This window comes from Mandrillus leucophaeus, unplaced genomic scaffold (genome assembly GCF_000951045.1).
Source record: "Mandrillus leucophaeus isolate KB7577 unplaced genomic scaffold, Mleu.le_1.0 Scaffold401, whole genome shotgun sequence".
NCBI lineage: Eukaryota > Metazoa > Chordata > Mammalia > Primates > Cercopithecidae > Mandrillus > Mandrillus leucophaeus.
The window spans coordinates 1384137-1404455 of NW_012104266.1; the positions used below are offsets into that span (position 1 = coordinate 1384137).

At 52.5% G+C, this 20319-nt stretch overlaps 2 protein-coding genes across 5 annotated transcripts in view; one reads left to right on the top strand and one right to left on the bottom strand.

Annotated features, from left to right (window-relative positions):
- Positions 1-532: 532 nt before the first annotated feature.
- ZMYM3 (zinc finger, MYM-type 3) lies at positions 533-16419 on the bottom strand. 4 transcript variants are annotated; one of them, XM_011992069.1, is made up of 25 exons: positions 15690-16419; positions 13814-14499; positions 12787-12830; positions 12407-12473; positions 11661-11955; positions 11257-11434; positions 10694-10912; positions 10252-10402; positions 9919-10034; positions 9671-9757; positions 9395-9545; positions 8968-9140; positions 8579-8744; positions 7870-7931; positions 7589-7751; positions 7222-7334; positions 6876-7050; positions 6547-6693; positions 5705-5808; positions 5215-5383; positions 4744-4895; positions 3887-4001; positions 3085-3339; positions 2130-2247; positions 533-2017 (listed from the first exon to the last, which is right to left on the bottom strand). In XM_011992069.1, the coding sequence occupies exons 2-25, from the start codon at positions 14478-14480 to the stop codon at positions 1825-1827; spliced, it is 4080 nt and encodes a 1359-aa protein (XP_011847459.1). In that variant the 5' UTR covers positions 14481-14499; positions 15690-16419; the 3' UTR covers positions 533-1824. The 4 variants fall into 4 exon arrangements, with proteins under 4 accessions (XP_011847459.1, XP_011847456.1, XP_011847458.1 ...); XM_011992066.1 differs by having other exon boundaries at positions 7834-7931; positions 15885-15905; XM_011992068.1 differs by having other exon boundaries at positions 7834-7931; positions 15703-15871.
- NONO (non-POU domain containing, octamer-binding) overlaps positions 16051-20319 on the top strand; it is an 83611-nt gene continuing 79342 nt past the window's right edge. Inside the window, exon 1 of the mRNA XM_011992063.1 lies at positions 16051-16222. The gene's annotated coding sequence lies outside the window, so the exon portion shown is untranslated. The remainder of the gene's footprint in view (positions 16223-20319) is intronic.

Consider the following 20319-nt stretch of genomic DNA (forward strand, 5'->3'; position numbering starts at 1 on the left):
TTCTTGTATTTTTATTAGAGATGGGGTTTTGCCATGTTGCCCAGGCTAGTCTTGAACTCCTGGGCTCAAGGGATCCTCCCACCTTAGCCTCCCAAAGTACTGGATTACAGACGCAAGCCACCGCACCCAGCCTCCCTGTAAACCTGGAGTAATTTATTCCTCTGTCCTCCCATAGCACTATTCATTTTATTCTGCCTGTATTACGACTAATTGTGTACTATTTGGTCTCCCCTATAGCCTGGGAGCCTGCTGGGGATTGGATCCTGGTCTAACCAGTCTTTGTCTTTTTTGAAGCATGTAATCTAGGTCTTTAAACATAATAGGTCCTTAATACATGGCTAGTGAGTATTTTTTTTCCTTAAGTGTTTGGAAACTTGTTATAAAAAAAAAGACCACATTCCCAGTACATTCAAAGTAAGACAATAAAGTAAGAATGATTCTCAAACACCTGACTTGTTTACACTTGGAGAGATTTGATGTTATCCAGTGTTGCTCCTCTATATCCATCACCCAGAAAAGACAAAAGACCAAAGACAATTTTAACTCTTTATTTGAAACAAACAATTTCAGAGACAGAAGGTTAGTCGTGACAACAGCTTTTCACTACAACACAAGGGTGGGCATGGCTCACTGAAGGGACAGGCCAGGCGCCTCAGAACAATATATACAATTTAAACAGTGGCTAACTGGTGACAGTTATAAAAACACAAAAAGGAGCCTGGGAAACAGCAAAGTCAACAGGGAAAGAACTGGGTACCCCCTTTGCCAGAAGTTAATTGTTTTCTAGGACCTCCAAGGCAAGATGGGGAAGAGAGAAGATGTAGGCAGTGGGGCAGGCCCTGTGCCCACAGCTCCTCGCCTGTCCTTTGACCACAGATCCCATCCTGCATGACTCAAGCCCCCACAGGCTTGGCCTGGCTCTTATGATGGGGGAATAATAGAGGGGAACCCAGCCTCAACCCAAGTCAGAAGGTAGTTTTTGCCTTGGGAGCTCTGTCCATTGAACTAAAGGGAGGCAGTTACAGAGGGGGCTAAGCATGTTGACACCATGGCTCATGGCAACCTAAGATGGCAGAGAGACAAACACAGAAACCAAGGGGACAGGAGTCTGCACAACAGGAGTCTGCTCCCCGTACTTAGTCATTCTCTGCCTCTGAGGAAAAAAAGGCATTTGGAAGATTTTAAAAACTGCAGCACCAAGGGTTGGTGCTTGCCGGGGGGGTGAGGGATACGCGGTGGTGAGAGGGTGCCAACAACCAATTATTTCATAGGAGGGGAAGAGTGTCTAAACTCTGTGTTTTATGTAAATGGTCCCCTCATCGCTTTCATTGTTTATTTCATACCTTTCAGATGAGACCTTTTTGCGTGGTGCTGGGGGAGAGTAGAGAAGGGAGTGGGCACAGGGCAGAGAAGGCAGCTGGGTTTTTCCCTAGGTCATGCCTGGGAACAAGAGGCTTTACCTATGCGGGATGGGTCAGGAAACCCAAAGCCAACAGGATCACCAGAGCTATTAACACTCCACCCAGAGTCTGGACCCAGAAGGAGGGGGTTTACTCTGAAGCATAAAGAAAACGGGCAAGCTGGCTTTTGCCCATCACTGGGAGACCAGCCCCTGAGTACAGAAGACCGGGGCCCCATGGTTGTCAAGTGGTATGGAAGAAGATAAAAGCCAGGGTTCCTAGAGAAGGCAGGGAATGGGTGAGCGGAAAGGAGCAGTCAGGGCCCTTCAGAATGAGTAGCATTGGTTCCTGGGCCTGTCACCCTGAGGGACATGACCACAGGACAGACATTGATGTGAAAGATGGATATGGATGGCACACGAGCTCAGTCCAGGTCTTCCTCCCCAGGACGACCCAGTTCCTCATAAATCTCGCGCACAGCCAGGATGCGATTGAGCATGCTCTCCAACATGCTGCGGTCCATGGGGATCACAGAATACCAGAGAGGTGACTCGGCGATGCAGGACCTTTCCGGTTGCAGGTAGAACACATCGTTGCGAGTCCGGAGGCTTTCAGGACTGCAACGTCGGGGGTGGGGGTGGGGATGGCAGGACAGAAGATCAGTACCAAGGCAAAGTAGATCCCTCGGGTCCCCATGCTAACGCTCTTCCTGCCAACCCACCAACTCACCATTTTGAGAGATAGAATTCATAGAACTTGACAGGGCAGCGGAGAGGATTCATGCGGTTCTCACGCTGCTCTAAGATAGGGGCTTCATCTTCTCTCTTCCGTTTTCCAGGACCCGTGTCTGTAGGGGAGGGAAATGACTCAGACTCATTAAGAGCACAGGCTTCACGAGCCTCATCCAAGAGCACAGTCCAGGGCACAGGGAGAAGGCATCACGACACAAATTACAGTCTCATCAAGATGGAGAGGTGGAAGAAGAGGTCAGTCTCCCTCTCCCACGCCAACCCAACATCCTGTCGAGCTGTTGTTATGCAACCCTCCCCGGTTCCCACTGCCAAAGACTCTCTTTAAAATCTCCCCCAAGTTGCTGTCTTGAAGAGGTGATCTCAGAAGTTATTCAAAAAACCTGATAAAACAGACCCTACTGCAAGGGCGGGCTTGCCTTCTGGGATAGAGAAACAGCAATGGCCCCAACCCCTCGTGCATTAGTCCAGGTAGAAGCATGGGTCCAGAGAAGGGACCTTGGGAACTGCACTCAGACAGGACAGAAATCCAGGAACAGAAAAAATGGAAACCAAGGTGCAGTTGTTGTTAGGCCCGACAGCAAAGAATCAGAGAAAGCCTGTCATTCATTCAGTCTACCCCCCCGCCACAGTCAAACACACCCAAAGGTTTCCTACCTGTCCACCACCCAGAAAAAGCAGGCAAGCAAGTAAACTGTCTTAAATGAGGAAAGGGGGGAGAGAGGTCACAGGGTGACCTCCTATTTATGCGACAGCCACTGCCCATCAAGTAGGAGGACTGGCCGTTTCTACCCTTTCTGCACACAGCAACGGAAGGAGAGGGAAGCTAGGGGCCAAGGAGAGGGCTGACCTGGCAGGTATGGTGGGTTATGGCAGGGCATGGAAGGGGAAGGCAGAAAAGGGGCAAAAGCACAGGGGAGGGGGCAGCCTCGTACCTCGCCCTTTCCTCTGGCGGACTGGGGCATAGTAGCGGATGCTCACCACCTTGGTGGTGCCCCGAGGGGTGGTACACTTGCGGGACTGCCGCACCACATTGGTGAAGGAGAGTTGCATGTGTTCCTCAGCTGTCTGTAGCCCAAAAAACTTAGTGTTGAAGAACATGAGGGTGTTGAGAAGGACAAAGGGCGAGTAGACCCCCAGTTGCTTACACTCCCAGAGGTGCTCCTCCTCCACTCGAGAGAACACCGTATCTACAATGGTCAAGGGGGAGAGGCGGGTCAGGAGGGAGTGGCTGCCCAAACCCAACCACTTCCCATCCCATGTGCCCTGCTCATTTCCCACACCATTCTCATTTGGTGAGTAACCTTCATATATAAAACACTGTCACTTTGCTACACTTGCTACACTACACAGTGGGACAGGGCTTTAAATAATACATACTTTCCACTCCTGCATTTGGAACGTCTCTCACCACCCTCAAGTTGTAGACAGGTAAATGTAAACCTTGAGGAGTCCCACGATTTCTTGCTCTCTTTCTTTACTTACCACCCAAACCCAGGCCATCTTTTTCTGGTCCTAGAGATAGCTCTTCAGACCTAAGTCTTGATCCCCTCCTCATGTTCAAGAACAGGCGCTCCTATGCTCCTTTAACTCTAAACCCTGAGGCATCCAGCTACACGCTCCTGCCCTCGGGCCCTTTGTGAAGAGTGGCAGACCAAATAGCACAGGAGTCTTGGGATGGTGGATCGGAAGAATGGAAAAAGGGTGTGTAGGGGTTGCTACGTCCCTGTCCCTTACTGTTGGGGAGGAGTGTGGGCTGCCAGGTACTCAGAGACTTATTGAGTTCTTGAACGAAAGTCAGGTAGTAAAGGTCCGTGAAAATGTTCACCATCCGGTTATTTTCCAGCAAGTACTGGGGAAAGAAAAACAGACACACATAAGGCTAGACTGCAGGTCCTCGAAGAAAGATAATGATGCTGAAGCCCCCAGGTATGGTGTCGTCAATCATTAGGAGACGATGGGAAACAGTTGCTTGATTAGGTGGCCTTGAGTGCTTTCCCCCAGGTATACCTACAGCTCTGCGCTACTCAGGCTTTGCTGGAAGAGGAGGAGGCTTGGAGGAGATGTTCTTTAGAAGCCCACACCTCCTTGTCAGGTAATACGTGGTTGACTTCTCCCAGGGGGAACTAAACATTACGCCAGCACTCAAGGATCCCAGCTCCACCCATCCCTCCCCTCCTAGAATGGGCTTAAATACTACAAAGGGGACCTGGATAGTAATGAAGACTGCTCCTTGGCCAACAGTCCTGGAATGCAGTTTTGATTTTAGAAAAGTATTGATATCTCATGTTCTATTTGGAATAGGAGATTAAAGGCAAGCCGCCTGCTTGAGGTAGGGGACAAGATGAGGAACAGGGAGTGCAACAGAATAATTGCTTTTTTTTTCATTAAATATTTTTTGGGTAGAGATGCGGTATCACTTTGTTGCCCAGGCTGGTCTCAAACTCCTGGCTTGAAGCGATCCTCCTGCCTCAGCCTCCCAAAGTGTTGGGATTACAGGCGTTAGCCACCGTGCCCAACCCAGAATCATTTCTGGTTAGACCCTGCCTGCTGTGTTAAGAGTGACAGGAAGCAAGGTGGTGCATGAGAGGTACCTGCTGGATGCCAAGACACAAATAGTAGATACTGTCAGGTTCGTATCGTTCACCATTGGGCCGAGTGATTTCTCTCACAAACTGGGCCAGACCGTAGTTGAGCTCAGCAGCTGAGCAGGCGAGAATATCCTCTTTGATACGCATGGGTTTGGCTGCAGTGATATGTTGTGCAGGGACAGGATTAAGAAAAACTCTACATGGAGAATTTCACTTAGCTCCACCACCATTAACCCCTTCATCCCTTAGTCATGCCTAGCTCCTGAACAATTACAGAAAGAGCCCCTAACCTTGAACCTAGACAGCATTTCCTTTAATCTACAACTCCTCCCCATCTTCACAGGGCATCCTTAAGTCATCACACCCTTATCACTCCTAGACATCTTCAGCTGAATCACAGGCCCAGCCCCTTCTTCCCTTTCCCCTCCTCCTCCCTGTCTTTGCCCTCCCCTACCCCCAACCCCAAGTACTTACGGCCAAAGCGCAGCTCATCACCCTTGCTGGTTTCTCCATTGGCATATTTTGACTGCACCCAGCACTTCCAAGCATTGACACCATATGAATAGTTGAGCCCGGTACAACTAGGCTGACTGCTCATGGAGTCCCGGGAGCAGCTTTCGGAAAGCACCAGCCGCTTTTGACCCTGGAGGAGAAGAGAAAGCAGGGGCATGGCAGAGATAAGGCCAGAGGCAAGGTGAGAAAGCTAGTCAGCACCATATTTACTGCTGGCCGGGGCAGGGGCTGATGTAAGTACACAGCAAGCTTCCACAGCACAGAGCCCCAGGAATAGCTTTGATGACCTTGTGAAATGGGGAAAGAGTAAAGTTTGGCTTTATCTCAGTACTTCTAGTGTTGGAGAAAGGAGGTTAGGGAAGGTCAAACTATGGTTGCTGGCTTGGCTCTCACATCCTCTCCCCTTTGGGCCTCCATTCTTCTTTTGTACATATGGTAGCCCCAGCCCTACCTTCCTCATGGTTCGGGGAAGGTCTTGTTCAGTAGACACATCCTCAGGCCCTACCAGGCCACAATCAAAGAGGAAGTCTACACTGGGATTAATGTCCAGAGGATCTAATAAAAAGGAAAGAAAGAAGAAATCAATTTCTTAAGATCTCAACCCTGCAGCCCTCCTGCCCCACCCCTGCTACTTGCCCACTTGACACTAGATGAGCCAAAGGAACCAGTAAAGCTATACCAAAAAGCATGCTCAGAGTCACAGAAACACAAAACACAGCAATGTGAACTACTGAACTGTAAACATGTTGAACATAGTGAAAAAAATTTTTTTTTTTTTTTTTTTGAGTCTCCCTCTGTCGCCCAGGCTGGAGTGCAGTGGCGCAATCTCGGCTCACTGCAAGCTCCGCCTCCTGGGTTTCCTGCCTCAGCCTCCCGAGTAGCTGGGACTACAGGCACCCACCACCACGCCCAGCTAGTTTTTTGTATTTTTTTAGTAGAGACGGGGTTTAACCGTGTTAGCCAGGATGGTCTCGATCTCCTGACCCGGTGATCCGCCCGTCTCAGCCTCCCAAAGTGCTGGGATTACAGGCTTGAGCCACCGCGCCTGGCCGAACATAGTGAAATTTTTATGTTTTTTTACAGTTTAAAAATAATAAAAAAAAAAAGCATGACTCAGAAGTCTAAAAGAATGCACCTGTCCTGGTATCTCTGGCACTGCTCCCTGTGAGAACCTTCTGTCTTAGAATCACAATGAACACTTTTCAGGGTCACACTCAGGGACACAAGGAACATTCCCTTCCTGATGGCACGAATGCTACCATACCCAGTGGGCACGGCTCCAATCTTACTCACTCTTAGGGAAGTCTGCCTCCAAGTCTTGCCCAGGCTCATCCAAGACATTGGCCATCTTGACTGCCATGGCCAGGACATCATCTCGAGCAGGCCCAAACAGGTCACAGTCTTCCAGGAGTCCCTCTGCACTCTGGTTGCTCACAAGATCTGGGAAGCAGAGAAGTGGGCTCAGTGGCTACAAGCTCCTGCTAGCACCCTCACAAGCTTTCAGGGGCTGATCCCAACTATCCTCCCATTCTACTAGGCACCAAGATCATCAATAGCTCCCCCTCGGGCAGAGACACGCTGGTAGCACCCTGTCTCCCTCATCGCCACCATCTATGGCATACCACAAAGGTCAGATGAGGCCTTGTCTAACTCCTCAGCCTCTGCAATCATTTCTGCCATAGCCAGGATGTCGGCCTCCAAGGGGTTGGAAGGGATCTTCACCTTCAGCTCCTCAATGGTCTCTACAATCTTGTCTGTGCTCTCCAAGGTAGTGGGCAAGAACATGGGCACAGGCACCTGGAGGCACGAATCCCAACTAAATGCCAAGAACCACACCAGCAGTTGGGGGGAAGGGGGGGACAGATGATGAGAGTGAAGGGGGACAGTTGATGAGATTAAGGGGAAAGGGTGGATCTCAAACCTGGAAGGGGAAAGGAGGACCCAGCCAGGAAGGGCAGGGAAACTTACCGGGATAGGCATCGAGAAAGGCACCGGGACTTTCTGGCAGTACAGATGCATAGGCACTGGCACGAAGATGGGCACTGGGATGGGCAGCACAATCACCTGTGGCTTCCATTCTTCTGTGGAGGAGAAAGGGATCTTCTCAGAGACCCTGCTGGACTGATCACATCGGACCCGCCAAAAGCTCTAACGTGCTCAGTGTCACAAAACTGCCCTTGAAGCAATGACTGAAAGACACCTCTACGATTTTAGGACAACCATATGCATGAGGCTTCAGCTACCTAAGGAATCCCCTTGTCCAGCTCACGTACATAGGGCTGGCAGGCCTAGGACTCCGGAATACAGCCTGTGGCATCGAGGTACCCTGGCTCACCTGTCTGACTCCCTTTGGACTTCATCTCCACCTTGCAGGAGACGCCCCGATTCTGCATCAGCGGCTTACACATGGCAGCCTTGTTTTTGCGGGGTGTTGCCGGGGGCGGTGGGGGTGGAGGAGGGGTGGGAGCCGTGGGAGCTGATCGGGTCTTCACAGGGATCTGCAAAGAAAAAGGAACATTTGTGCCGCCAACTGCCGTACCCTCCTCTGAGATTATCCTCCCCCTTGGCTTTTGCCCCGACCTTGCCCAAATTCCCATTTTCCTCTGGGGTCCTCACTGTGTTGCTGTTCTCCACTTTGGTTTGAGAGGGTGTCTGGGGTTTTGACTCAGGAGACTGACCTGTAGATCAAAACAAATGAATGCTCTCATCCAAGGGACTAGCTCTCCATTTTCCTTACCCCTGTTCCAGGAGAGCTTCATTAACAGGTACACCAAATACAGATGGGAAGTTCTAGGATTTGCCCCCCTTGCCATCCCAGATCTTGTCTCCTCTGTGCCCCAGCAATAGTAGCCTAAAAGACTCTTTGCTCCTTGAGAATGAAACATTACATTTTCCCCAAAAACCCACAATTGAGACCTTCCATTTAGATAGCAGGGGTATCCCTGGAGTTGTGGAGGGGCAGGGGCAACATTCTAGAAATGGCAGTCTTCAGTCTCACTAAAGATAGAGTTTATGCTGAGATTTCCTTATCTCAGAAAAGTAACCGTAACCCCTATATGCCCCATCCTATCAGGATAGGCACCCACTCCCTAATAATATACATTTCATAGACAATCAGTAGACGCTAACTCCAAGAAGTTTTAAATAAGACTTCCCCTTCTGAACCTGAAGGGTTCGGAAGCTAAGAGAGAATACAGTTCACAGTACTAGCACCCTATCTGGCCAGGGATGAGGTGAATGCAAGAGGAAGGAGAAAGGGGCTAGGCTTAGGATTAGGAGAGTCCAGGCCCCCTCTAACAGAGTGTACCCCCTGCCCGGGACTCACTGTTCAGGAGGCTCTCGGGCCCACTCTGGGTATCCAGGTTGGGTTGGTTCTGCTGGCTATAGAAGCGCAGAAGACACTGCTGGTTGCAGAAATGACGGATCTGCCCACGCCAGTGGATGGTCTCCAGCAGCTTCCCCTGGCGCTTACAGGCATGGCACCGGGCAGCCTGAGGATGTCAAAAGGATGGTCAGACCTGCCTCCCTAAAATGCGTTGGGCCCTTTCTTTCCCCTGGGATAAGCCATGCTCCTCCGCTTGGAGATCGGGCCGGCTTAGAGATGGAAGGCTGGCTGCCCTGCCTGGAGATCTGTCCACACCCCGAGCTTAGTACCACAGCCTGTGCTCCCCGCCGCCCTCTTTCCCACCTCGCTCACGTGCTGACCCTCCTTACCTTGCAGTACCACAGCAGGTACTTGCTTTTACAGTCCTCACTGCAGAAGTCCCAGGTGCTGCCATCCAGTTGCTCAGTGACTCCGCGCTGGCAAGTCTGGGAGCAGTAAGTACAAGTGATACAGCACAAGCCCAGCTTCTTAGTGAAGTCCTGTTTGTACAGCAGCACACAGCCTGGAAAGAGGGGAAGAGGAAAGAGAGTCCAGAGACACAGATACCCAAGGGTAAGAGACCCAACCTTTTCAAGGTGCTACACCTGAAACCTCTCTCTAAGCAGCCCCTTGTGCCCAAAGCTTTAGGGGAGATGGGGGTAGAGCATCCCGGGCGGAAGGCTCTGTCTCACGGACCACTTTCCCAGCCTCCCTCCCTTCTCCTCCATTCTCCCTGGTTGGGAGTTACGTGTCTCCTGCCCTTCCCCATCTCCTTACCTTCGCTGCAGAAGCTCTTCTCCACTCCGCTGAATCGGAGTTTCTCATGCAAGAGTTTCTCCTGCCGACAGTGCTCACACTGGGACACCACACCCCGAAGCCGCTTGAAGTCCTCACAGCAATCACGGCAGCAGAACTGGAACACTTGGTCCTGAGGTGGGGGCACAGGGCAGGGAGGATAAGCTGTAACATCTGGCCTCAGCAGGGGCCAAGTGGAAGGACCCCTTCAGACAGTCTGGTCATGTGGCAAGATGTGGGTGGGGGTGGGGCTCTTACCTGCCAGTCCAAGACCTCAGGCTTGCCACTGAAGAGGCTGTGGCAGTAGTGACAGCTCAGGTGAATGCCCCCTTCGGGGCTTGTGCGCTGGAGGGAAGGAAGACAAGTAAGGGAGGGGCAAGATGTGTGCAGCAGTGGGGAAGGGGAGTCAGGCTTGTTCTTTGCTCTGCCCAGGCCTGCCTACCCCAATTCTTCGACCCTCTTTATGTTGCCACACCCTTCTATCCCTGGTCCAGGGCCTGGAGTACCTGGAACTTGGTCCAGCAGCTGGGGCTGCAGAACTGGTAGACTGTGCGGTCAACCTTGTTGTAGTAACAGGGGTCAGAGAGGCTGCGGCGGCAGAAGCTGCAGGGTCGGGGAGGGCCTGGGGCATAGAGAGAAAGAGAGAGAGGAAAAGAAAAAGAGAGAGGGAGAGAGAGAGCACACAGAAGGTGTAAGGCAGTGCAAGAGACGAACAGAAATTCCACGGGGAGATGTGGTTGGGGCTAAGGTCGGGCAGCAGGGATTACTCTGGAAGAGGGGAGTATGAGAGGTAGAGAGAAGGCCAGCAGGGGACTCAGAGAAGAGGGCTTTGCACCTACCAGTGAGCCCTGCCTGCTTCACTTTGTAAGAAGTGGTACAGCACAGGGAACAGAACAAGCTGGTCTTGCCATTACGATCCACATGTGATAGCATCTCAAAGTTCTTACACAGGGTCTTGCACCAGACACATGGGTACACACGTGTGTTTTTCTGTGAGGATGGGGAAGGAGAGGCTGAGGCTGGATTTGTCCCTTCACTTTTATTTTTTAAATGTTTTAAACATGAAATATTTCAGGCATACAAAAAAAGTATAGATGATGATGTAACAAAGACCTGTGTATCCACCAGCCAGCTTCAAAAATAAAACATAACAGATACAATTGAAACCCCCTTTATTTGTTTTATTTCTCCCAGTCCTTGACCTGTCAGCCACCTTTATTTATCACCCAAGAACCACACCCCCTTCCACAGCCCTCTAATGCACTACTCCCTCGGCCCCACCTTCTTATACGCCCCCAAGCAGGTTGTGTTGCAGAACCGCTTTTGTTGGCCCTCGTGGAAGAGGAGCTCAGGGCCAGGGCTCCCGGTCTTGGTGTAGATGTAAGCCCCACACTGGTCACAACAGTTGGTTTTCAGTCCCTTGTTGGCCCGGAATTTGGAGAAGCAAGAATCGCTGCAGAGCCGGTGCACCACGCTGCCATTGCTGACCTCATGCAGGACCTGCCACACACACACGCACCCTGAGCTAGGGCCTGGCCACCACCGCCCACCCCAATGCAAGGTCAGCCCCCCACCTCACCCTAGACCTTCACAGCAGACAGTGGGCCCAGGGACCCCCCAACCTGCGCCGCAGGCTGCCGACTTGATGGTGAGGTCCTGGGAGGTAAAGAAGGCCAGCTGTGCGCATCCTGGAGAAGCTCTGTCCTTGAATACGCTCCCTCATGATGGCCGCCTTTCCTCCCCACTCCCCTTTCCACAGGGCCTGGCCCCTGCAGCCCCAGCATGGGAGGGGCAGGTCAGGGCTGTCCAGGCTCTGTAAATCAGCCCCCACCGAGTGTCCTCACCTCTCCAGTCTTCTGGCATATGCTGCAGCGAGTGGCATCGGCGGGATCCCCAGACTGGGGGATCGGGCGCTGCTGCTGGGCCTCATACAGGGAGAGACAGACGGACGTGCAGAACTCATGGAAGGAGCCTCCGGAACCAGTCTGCGCCACAACTGAGTCCTTGGTGTTCCAGATCTCCCTAGAGGTGGGAACAGGTTTGAATATTCACTCAAGACCACCCTCTCATTTCCTCAGCTTCTGCCCCTCGTCTAGGATCAATGACCACAGAGCCAAATACTCTGACTCCCTCCCTACATCACTCTCTCACCCAGCTCCATCCTGCTAGGTTCTTACCAACAGTCTGTCTTACTCATACTCCTGCCCAGATCCCTGCCCTCTGCACAGCCCCCAAGACCCTCACGCACTTCTTGCAGAAGGTACAGGTCTTTTTGCCCGAGGGCTTCTTGGAGAAAGTGGTGAGGCAGGATGATGAGCAGAAGAGCTGAGGCAGCCCCTTGCGCTGATAGGCAGTCTGCCCCTTCTGCAGTGGTGTCCGGCAATGTGCACAAGTCATCTTGGTGCCCACTGCAGAGCGCCCGGCCCTTTGTGACACACTTGAGCGTAGGGACATGCGAGGAGAGCGCCGGGGCCGGAATGGCACAAAGTCCTCATCATTAGGGTCATCTACCATGGCATCAGAATCCTCATCTGACACTGGAACTGCGAAAGTAGGGGGGTGGACATGAGAAAGGCCACCAAACCAGGTCTCCAACCATCCCCTGACCAACAGTTCAGTCCCTCTCCTGGGATCTCTGTTGTTCTGGCCTTTACACCCTGGCCCTCGTTACATTAGTATTTTAAGACCTCGGTGTCTCTCTCCCTTGGTTACTCTGTAACCTCCCAGGGAGGGAAAGGGAGAGGCTCTAAATGAGAAGATTCGGAGACAGAGATGGCATAGCTGAAACAGGAAACTCGCCATTCTCACTGCTCTTGTTTTCAATTTCCCCCACTGCCCCTGGTTCCCATGCCAACCCATAGCGGAGACAGGCACTTCACGCGCTGCATGGAGCAGGACTACAGGAGCTAGAAGATCCATGCCCTGCCGCGTGCCACTTTCGGATCTTTTCCACACCCAGAACTCCCAGGTCACACTTCCTCAAATCCTACTTACTGCTCTCAGTGGAATCTACAACCTCAGGTTTTGGAGGTTCTGCTCTCCTAACGCGTTCGCTTCTCTTCTGTACCTTGGAAAGACGGGAGGGGAGGAAAACTGACACCCTGGCCAGGCTAACACTAGTACAGGGTTTGCGGGGGGATAGAAGATGGGAGGGGGAAGGGAGAGTGGGGACCCTTGGCCCAGCCCTTAGGAGGAGGGAAGAAAAGGAGGCTGGACTTTCTCCCCAACAAGCAGTAGACACTAGTGCTCCCTCCCTCCTCCTAACTCTCCTTATACACACTCTCTACAGAACAACATCTGGGAGGGAAAATGAAGGGTCTGTCCTTCCCAGAGCTAAGGGGGAACCAGACTCCTTCCAATCCCCTCCCCCTCACCCGTTCAGGCGGCTTCTCACTCGCCTTCGCAGTCAGGCCATCTCCTGCAAAGGAAGCAGAAGGCAGCCTAAATGTTGAGCCTGCCCTCACCACCCCCTCCCCGGCCCAACCCCCGCCTCCATTCCTGGGGAAGAACTTACTCAAAACTGAAAGGGAAAACTCGAGTGCCTGTGGCTTCTTGGGGCCCCTCTCAGGGTTACCTCAGGCTCTGTACTAAGGTGGGGGGGGGTGCACGTGCAGCTATTCCATGAAAAAAAAATCTATCCTTCCCACCAGCTTTCTGTCCCAATCCTTGGAGGTTAAGGAAACACAGGTAATATACCTTTCATTAAGAATTTATATTTTACCAATGAAACACACACACAACCACCCAAAGGTAGCAAAAGGAAAAGGAAGCATCAATGTATGGGTAGCTTCCCCTGGATTCAGGTGGTTATATAAGCCCTAAGACCCTCGTCACAGCCTGATAGAGGCACACCACTAGGCAGAAGAGGGGAGAAACTAGAGCCTCTCAAGTCAAAGTTGTCCCTCCCCTATCACAGACTCAATCCTAGACCCTGCATTTCTACCGCTCTGCTGAAATCCTTATGCTGTTAGGGGCTCCAGAACCTAGTTACCATTCATCAAACCCAGAAATCCCACTCCCATCTGGAACCAAAAAGCTGTAAAGGTCTTAGAACCAAGAAGCCTGGTGTACCCCTCCAAATCCTGAAGGACGGACTCTGGCACCAAAAGCCCATTGGGGCAGGAAAAAGGGAACCCTTCCCACCAAATCCACTCCTCCCAACCTACGCTCCCTGAAACCTTACCTCATTCCTCCCCCACAGCCTGTGCCCACCCCTACTTTCCTTAATCTTCCTCTACACACTACCCCACTCCTCCCTCCTAAACCCCAAGTCCTTCCCCACACATCCCTACACTTATCTCCCCACCCTCCTCCTCCCCACTACTTCCCAAAGCACATAGCCACCCCTCCTTACCACCACCCTCTCCCAGCCCTGATTCTCCAGATAATTAGGCAACCTACCTGGCAAGGAAGGATGTGCAGGGGGGCTAGAGCCCCCAGGTTTGGTCTGAGAACTGTTGATTCCATCCCCCAGAGTCTCTCCCACTGAAGGGCTAGGGGGGGCATTTGGGCTCTGTGGCTGCCCTTGGGGAAGCTCCTCCTCCTGCCCAGGGGAGCCCCTTCTCGCAGTAGCTATGGAGGTGGTCTCCTCCTCTTCAATATGTGAGGACTGCAGGGTTATTGGAGAATCTGGAGCCAAAGGCTCTAGTAGCCCCTCGGGTGAACAGGAATTTGCCCCAGCCCCCGGATCAGGTGGTACCACCTCAGGGGTCTGGCCCCCTGGTCCAGGCTCTAGGGTCTGATCCCCCGCATCCCATGCCAGGGTTCCCTCAGGACCGTGGTCCACCTCCGGGGGAGAGGGGGCTTTATAGAGCAGCCCCCCCAGCCCCAGCAACTCAGTGGCTCCATCCAGGACTCCAGGGTCTTTTTCCAGGCCAGCAGGGGTATCAAGCAGGTCCAGGGCTCCCGAGGATGGAGAAGGGCCAGGGGGGGCCCATCCTCGAGTTGGGGCAGTCTGGGATTCCAGCAGATCCTCTCCAAATTCCATGTCTACTGGTAGGTCTCCAGCCAGGGGCTTCTCTGGCAGGGTCAATGGGTCAAATGGACTGGGGAAATCACTGGGGTCCATGAGTATGGCTGGATATGTACTGCAGATTAGGAGGAGAAGAGGAGGCAGTAGAGGTGGTCTTAGCCAGAATTCCTTCTTACATGGGCTCTGAGACACACCCCATCATCCACTTGGATTTCTCATGAACAGCCCCCACCACCACAATCTACAAGCATTTCCGAAGGCTTTAGTCCTAATGACCACTCCCCCCAATACAGCGCCCCCAGTGGGGAGAGGCGTTCCCCGCCCTGGCCCCGTGCCCACACTGGCCAGGCAGTCGGTCGTTCCACCCGCCCACCCCCCTACTCGACTGCAACTCCCATTCCCTTCCCCCTTACCTTTCACCCCCCGCAACTCAGGCTGAACGCCCCCTTAGAGTCTCCTAAGGCCGTCGCCACCAGGAGCCTTTCCCGCCCCCGCGATCTCAGTTTCTATTCCCTCCCCACTCTGCTGGAGCCCCCCAGCTCCCCAGTCTTTACCCACCCAGTCTGGCCCCACCCCCCCTCCCCGCGTTGCTAGGTCCTCCCTCGGCCCTTCCCCCGCCCCCACAAACTGCCCTTCGCAACCCCTTCCCCCAGTTACCTTTCAGGTCGCCCACTTCCTCAGCCCCGTCCCCCTTTCCCATTGCTCCTCCAGTCCTCCCTTCTCCTGTTGCCCACCCCCAACCTCAGGCATTTACAGGAAGACATTTTGGAGCTACGATCTCTCCTTAGACCCCCCCCCACCGCCTCCCGGCTACTGCAAGATCCCGCTTGCAGGTTCGGTTCGGCTTGAGCAGGCCCGACCCCTACCTGCGGCAGGGTTAGTGCAAAGGCTACAAGCCTAGAACTGCAGACAGCGACGGCCCCGCGCTCCTTCTCCACCTCCCTCCCTAGCAGCCGGGACAGGGGTCGCGGCCCCTTTAAATGGCAGCGCCGCTCGCAGCGCCCAGCGCTCTGCACCAGGCGGGCGGGCGGTGCCAGCAACCAACCCCATTGGCTGGCTCCAGGAGGGGGCTCGCGAGACAGCGCCGGCCCCCGGCGCGAGACTCCCAGTCCAGTGGCCGCCTGGAAATTGCGGAGTGGAGTACAGCCACTGGAGGCGGCGCCTGAGCCCCCGCCCGGGGCCCCGTTAGTTGAGAAGGAAAAGATAGCCTCTGGAGCTTTGAAGCCGGCCCCCCGGGAAAGGCGGCGTCCCCTTTCCATCCAAGGGCCGAGTGCGCTCACCCACCAAAAACACAGATCTACGCACCTGCTCCCCTTACCTGGCTCAAGAGTCTGGCCCCCGTCACACCCTGCCCGCCCTGCCTCCTGGAGCCCACTCTACCCGTGATCCCCTCCTCTCATTCAAATGGTTCCCGGTCCCCTCCCCCTCCCCGTGTCTCTCTTCGCTTCCCACTCGTGTTCACCCCCCCGGCGTCCGCCCCCCTCAATAGTCCCTACCTACGCCATGCAGCAGGCGCCTGCCAAGATTACCCTCCCCCATCCCCACCTCTCCGGGGCCCGCCCCCTGGGCGACTGTTGGGGTAGTGAGTGACAGCGGAGGATGGGGGGAGGCAGGGACCCAGCCCTCACGTGCCCCTCCTCCCCTTGTCTGCAGCCCCGGGGCCCCCAAAACAGTCTGAGAGTCAGAGTTATGGGGTATCTGAAGCTTGATCCCCAGCCACACAGGTCGGGTTAAATGGTTCTGGCTCAGTGGCAACGCCTGTGCAGTAACCGTTACTGCTTGATGACCCCCAAGCCAGGTCCTGCAAAGCCACCCCCTACTCTCTCAACAGTCTTAGGGTAAGTTCTGGGATCTTCTCCCTGAGTCTTCCTGCAGGAGCTCCCTGCATTATCTCTGGAGTTTTCCTCCCTCACCAGGGCTGATCTCTCTGTCTCTGTCTCTGTCTCTCTCTCCCTCCTCCCGCCCCCTTTCTGTCCTTGTCTGTCTCTCTCTTCTCGCTCTCTCTTTCTCTCTCTCCCCCTATCTCTTTTTGTCTCCGTCTCTGTCTCTCTGCTTCTCGTGCGCACGAGCACGCAGGCGCGCTACACGCTCCCCCCTCCTGGATGGTCCTTAGCATGTGGGTGTGGCTGAGGTTAGGCTAGAGAAGTGGAGTAGGGGTAGGTGGCACTAGCGTTAAGCCTACTGCCTTTAAAAAATGTGTGCCAGCATCCATTCTCAGTCCGCATTATATTAATAGTTAGAGCACTTTACAATCCCCGCTCCCCACTTCCCACCCCAGCCCCTAAGGGCTGAGAGCATTTAGTAGCTGAACTACCAGAGGAGGCTCAGGCTGGAAGGAAGTCTCCTTAGGAACAGGAAGGTTTGGTATCCAGTGCCTATTCTAGCCTGCCTCGTTGACTTCTGGCCTCTCCTCTTGGCCACACAAAGCCTCTCCTGGCCTTGTAGTCCTCGGGAGTTTACCCTCCCTTTTCTCATTCCTTTTCTCAGAAACCTTATCCTTCCTAGCTCCCCACATGGCCTTGAGGTTATCTTTGCTCCCTCCTACATACAGAGATAAAAGCCAGAGTTTCTTACTTTTAGGTTTCCCAAATCCAGCTTTCTCTTTATCTTAACCAGCATTCTATGTACCCATCTCCTACCTCCTGTTTATTTCTATTCCTGGACCTCCCCTTTGCGTTTTCTGCTTGTTCCATCTCAGTTGAGCCACCTAGTTTTTTCTATATTGCCTGCCTTCCTCAATATATACTTGAATCCTTGGCTGCTCTGCTTGTGGAGGTGCCTGGTCACTATCTTTCAAGTTGAGGGGAGCTGATCTAATGGAGTTAAGTGGTATATTATTAATTCTAGGCGCAGTGTGGTGGCCTAAGAATGGGTTCTGGAGTCAGACCAGATTTCTAATCTCAGTTCTGCCTACTTTTTAGCCAGGTGACTTTGGACAAGTGACTTGTCAAGTGAAGGGCCTTAGTTTTCTCCTCTTTAAAACAGATAAGGAAACAATCTAAGTGTCCAATAATAGGGGATTTTGGTTATACAACGGACGTAGTCATTAACAACCACATTTTAGGTAGGGCGCGGTGACTCATGCCTGTAATCCCGGCACTTTGGGATGCGGAGGCACATGGATCCTTTGAGCCCAGGAGTTCCAAAGCAGCCTGGGCAACATGGTGAAACCCCTTCTCTACAAAAAATACAAAAAATTAGCAAGGTGTGGTGGTGCGCACCTGTAGTCCCAGCTACTCAGGAGGCGGAGGTGTGAGGATCACTTGAGTTGGGAGGCAGAAATTGCAGTGAGCTCAGATGGTGCCACCGCACTCCAGCCCGGGGCAACAGAGGAGGACTCTGTCTCTAACCAAACAAAACAAAACCTCACATTAAGAAAAAAAAAAAAACTAATGGCAGACAGCACAGAGAATTTTTACAGTAGCGAAAATACCCTCATGGTACTGTAATAGTGGATACATGTAAATATACATTTGTTCAAAGATACACAATGTAAACAACAAGGGTGAACTAACTCTAATGTAAACCGCAGGCTTTGGTTAGTAATGATGTGTCAATGTAGGTTCATCGACTGTAACAAATTTACCACTCTGACCCGGGTGTTGGTAGTCAGGGAAGTCATGACTGCGTGGGGGAAGGAGGTATATGGGACTCTCCGGACCTACCTGTCAGTTTTGCTGTGAAACTAAAATTGCTCTTAAAAAATAAAATCTTCATTAAAAAAAATTAAAACCCATAGAATGTACAACACCAAAAGGAAGCCCTTATGTAAACTATGGGCTTTGGTTGATAATGTGTCACTGTACATTCATCACTGCAACAAATTTACCACTCTGGACAGGATGTTGATAGGGAGGCTGTGTCTGTGTGGGGAGGGGTACAAAGGACTCTTGATACTTTCAGCTCAATTTTGCAGTGATGCCAAAACTGCTCTAAAAAATAAAGTGGGCCAGGTGCAGTAACTCCTGTAATCCCAGCACTTTGGGAGGCCGAGGCAGGTGGATTACTTGAGCCCAGGAGTTCAAAACCAGCCTGGGCAACCCTGTCTCTACAAAAAATACAAAAAAAAAACTATCCTGGTGTGGTGTCGTGCGCCTGTATTCCCAGCTACTCCAGAGGCTGCCGGGAGGGTCGCTTGAGCCAGGAGGCAGAGATTGCGGTGAGCCACAATTACTTCACTGCACCACTGCAGCCTGGGCGACAGAGCAGGACAATATCTGAAAAACAAAAACAAAAAACAAGGCTTGGAGAGGTGGCTCACGCCTGTAATCCCAACACTTTGGGAAGCCGAGGCGGGCAGATCACCTGAGGCCAGGAGTTCGATACCAGCCTAGGCATCATGGTAAAACCCAATCTCTACTAAAAATACAAAAATTACCCAGGCATGGTGGTGCATGCCTGTAATCCCAGCTACTCAGGAGGTTGAGGTAGGAGACTCGCTTGAACTTGGGAGGCAGAGGTTGCAGTGAGACGAGATCGCGCCACTGCACTCCAGCCTGGGCAAAGAGCAAGACTCTGTCTCAAAAAAACAAAAACAAACAAACGACAACAACAAAAACACACACACAAAAACGCCACTTAAAAAAAAACAACAACAGCTGGGCACAGTGGCTCAGGCCTGTGATCCCAGCACTTTGGGAGGCCGAGGTGGGCGGACCACCTGAGGTCAGGAGTTCAAGACCAGCCTGCCCAACATGGTGAAACCCTGTCTCTACTAAAAATACAAAAAAAAAAAAAAAAAATTAGTCAGGTGTAGTGGTGGGAGCCTGTAATCCCAGCTACTCGGGAGGCTGAGGCAGAATTGCTTGAACCCAGGATACAGAGGTTGCAGTGAACCAAGATCAGGCCACTGCACTCCAGCCTGGGTGACAGAGACAGACTACCTCTCCAAAGAAAACAGAAACTAGCCTGGCGCGGTGAGCTCAAGCTTCACTGATAGGTAGGTAGGTACAGATTCCCATATACTTACTTCCTTCACTCATGCAGGCACAGCTTCCGTGACTACCAATATCCTGACCAGAGTGGTGGAGCATTTGTTGTCAGTTTTGCTGTGACGTTAAAATGCTTTTTTTTTTGTGAGAGGAAGTCTCACTCTGTCGCCCAGGCTGCAGTGTTGCGGCGGGATCTCAGCTCGATGCAACCTCTGCCCCCCAGGTTCAAGCGATTCTCAAACCTCAGCCTTCCCAGTAGCTGGGATTACAGGCATGCGCCACCATGCCCAGCTAATTTTTGTATTTCTAGTAGAGACTGGATTTCACCATGTTGGCCAGACTGGTCTTAAACTCCTGGCCTCAAGCTATCCACCCACCTCGGCCTCCCAAAGTGCCAGGATTACAGGCATAAATCACTGTGCCTGGCCTAAAACTGCTATTAAAAATGGCTGGGTGCGGTGGCTCACCTGTAATTCCAGCACTTTGGGAGGCTGAGATGGGCGGATCACGAGGTCAGGAGATCGAGACCATCGATTTAGTATTTCCTAAACTTTTTTTCTTAGACAGTCTCACTCTGTCTCCCAGGCTGGAGTGCTGTGGCACGGTCTCGGCTCACTGCAACCTCTGCTTCTCAGGTTCAAGCGATCCTCGTGCCTCAGCCTCTTGAGTAGCTGGGACTACAGGTGTGTGCCACCACACCAGGCTAATTTTTGTATTTTTTTTAGTACAGATGGGTTCCACCATGTTGGCTATGGCTGGTCTCGAACTCCTGACCTCAAGTGATCCACCCACCTCGGCCTCCCAAAGTGCTGGGATTGCTAAAGGCATGAGCCACCACTCCCAGCCTTGTATTTTCTAAACTATTCTACTGAGCACATATTGTTTTTATAATCATGAAAAAATATTAGCACCTGCCGGGCGCGGTGGCTCAAGCCTGTAATCCCAGCACTTTGGGAGGCCGAGACGGGTGGATCACGAGGTCAGGAGATCGAGACCATCCTGGC

Excerpts from the sequence above, each read along its gene's own strand:
- ZMYM3 (XM_011992066.1), bottom strand. Across the intron at positions 5,809-6,546 it reads GGAGGCAGACTTCCCTAAGA|ATCCTCTGGACATTAATCCC; the intron begins GTGAGTAAGATT and ends CCTTTTTATTAG. Across the intron at positions 2,248-3,084 it reads CCGCCAGAGGAAAGGGCGAG|ACACGGGTCCTGGAAAACGG; the intron begins GTACGAGGCTGC and ends CCTCCCCTACAG.